This window comes from Echinops telfairi, unplaced genomic scaffold (genome assembly GCF_000313985.2).
Source record: "Echinops telfairi isolate 266 unplaced genomic scaffold, ASM31398v2 ScPeMD7_7424;HRSCAF=8462, whole genome shotgun sequence".
In the NCBI taxonomy this organism is placed as follows: Eukaryota; Metazoa; Chordata; class Mammalia; order Afrosoricida; family Tenrecidae; genus Echinops; species Echinops telfairi.
The window spans coordinates 24,663,993-24,665,689 of NW_022111324.1; the positions used below are offsets into that span (position 1 = coordinate 24,663,993).

Here is a 1,697-nt window from a genome sequence, read left to right on the forward strand (position 1 = left end):
AATGTAATGAGGGAATTGTGTGTGCGGTATTGCCTCGATCTCCCCTAAGCGCTATTTTCTTCATAACAATTTTTTCTATTTTCATTTTATTTCAGAGCATCATGGGCCACAAAAAATTACCTCGGGGGCTGCCCGTTAGACCCCCCTGCTGTAAAGAATTGCTGTCTCAGAAACCCCCAGGTGCAGTTCTACTCTGTCCTACAGGGCCACTGAGAGTCAGAAAGACTTGATGGCAGTGAGTTCTTGGTAGCAAGAACAGATTTCCAGTTACAAGTCATAATTGGCCTTCTGCTGCTTTTGGCAAAGTGGAAGTTCAAAGAAAGGGTCAGAGGTGGAAATGGAAACATGACGTCACCTGCACCCCTGATGGTAGCTGTCAAATAAGCAACACTCCTGGACTTTGATAGGGAAACACCTAATTGAGAAACACAAGGGCGAGAGGAACGGTTCTAGTGCTGGATGCCCTGCAATAGGGGGCGCACTCAGACCATATTAATCTCTGCAGGCAACTCAGAAAACCAGTGGGAAACGTGTCCCTTTCCCTTTGCAGAGATGGGAAGAAAGCAGGTTGGACGAAGCCCAGTGGGTGACATCACCAGCGAGTAAATCAGAGTGGTTTAGGCTGCGGTCAGCCTGTTCTGTGGGTGGAAGGGGTGGTGGTCTGGGGATGCTTACAGAAGGGAGTCTGTTGCCCCAAGCTGAGGGTGGGCCAAAGATCAGGAATGTGGGGGAAGGTGAGATGCTTCATCAAAGTTTGATAAAGAAGCGTTTTGTTTCCGATTAATCAGTGAGGATGAGCAATCCCATTATTACGTGGAAGGAGTTGAAACCTGGGGTTTTGGTGTCTGGCCTTGAATAGGTAAAGCCTTCGTCCTCGAATCTGATCTGAGTCTTGTGGAAAGGGTAGTGATGTAGTAAGCTCTTTCCTGGAGGTGGAGCCTTGGTGGTATAGAGGGTTGTGCCTTTGGGCTGCTAACTACAAGGTCAGCAGTTCAAAACCAGCAGCCACTCTGAGGGGGAAAAAATCGCCTTACAATACCAGGGAAGACTGACAGTCCTGGGACTCCACAGGGGCAGTTCTACTTTGCCCTATAGGGTTGCTGTGGAGGGTGTCCACTCGATCCATTGCAGTGAGTCTGGCTATGTTTTACCTTTTCCTGAACAAAACGGTGGGGAGAGTTCTCTAACCATTGCTCTTTTTCAGCATCGCGGAATGCCAGTAGAAGGCGCCCTGGGCCCCTTCCTCTGCGCTTGCAGAGCTGTCCTGGAGGGCAGAAGGCCTCCCTTGGGCCCGCTGACTAACTCTTTGTTTGGGCAGTGAACGGCACCACGGGAGAAGGGCTGTCCCTGAGCATCGCAGAGCGCCGCCGGGTTGCTGAGGAGTGGGTGACCAGAGGGAGGAACAAGTGAGTAGCTCAACCAGGGTCAAAGCCACTCGCCAGAGCTGTGCTCCAGGAGCCTGTCCCCAGCAGCACGCCTCTGCCTCCGGTCAGGGGCCAGCTCAATGACAGCTTGTGGGAAGAAGAGCAGACTCCATGTGGTGTGGGCAGGGGTGGGGGTGTGCAGGGGGGGTGTGGATTCGTGGAGTGGCTGGAGGGGAGGTTGGAGATCAGGGCAGTTACTAGCATTTCTTTTTTTTTTTTAATCATTTTATTAGGGGCGCATACAACTCTTATCACAATCCATACATACATCCA

General features: G+C 51.3%; 1 protein-coding gene across 1 annotated transcript in view; it reads left to right on the forward strand.

Annotated features, from left to right (window-relative positions):
- NPL (N-acetylneuraminate pyruvate lyase) overlaps positions 1-1,697 on the forward strand; it is a 64,113-nt gene that overhangs the window by 37,819 nt on the left and 24,597 nt on the right. Inside the window, exon 4 of the mRNA XM_004706791.3 lies at positions 1,319-1,406. Within this exon, the coding sequence (XP_004706848.2) occupies positions 1,319-1,406 (88 nt within the window). The remainder of the gene's footprint in view (positions 1-1,318; positions 1,407-1,697) is intronic.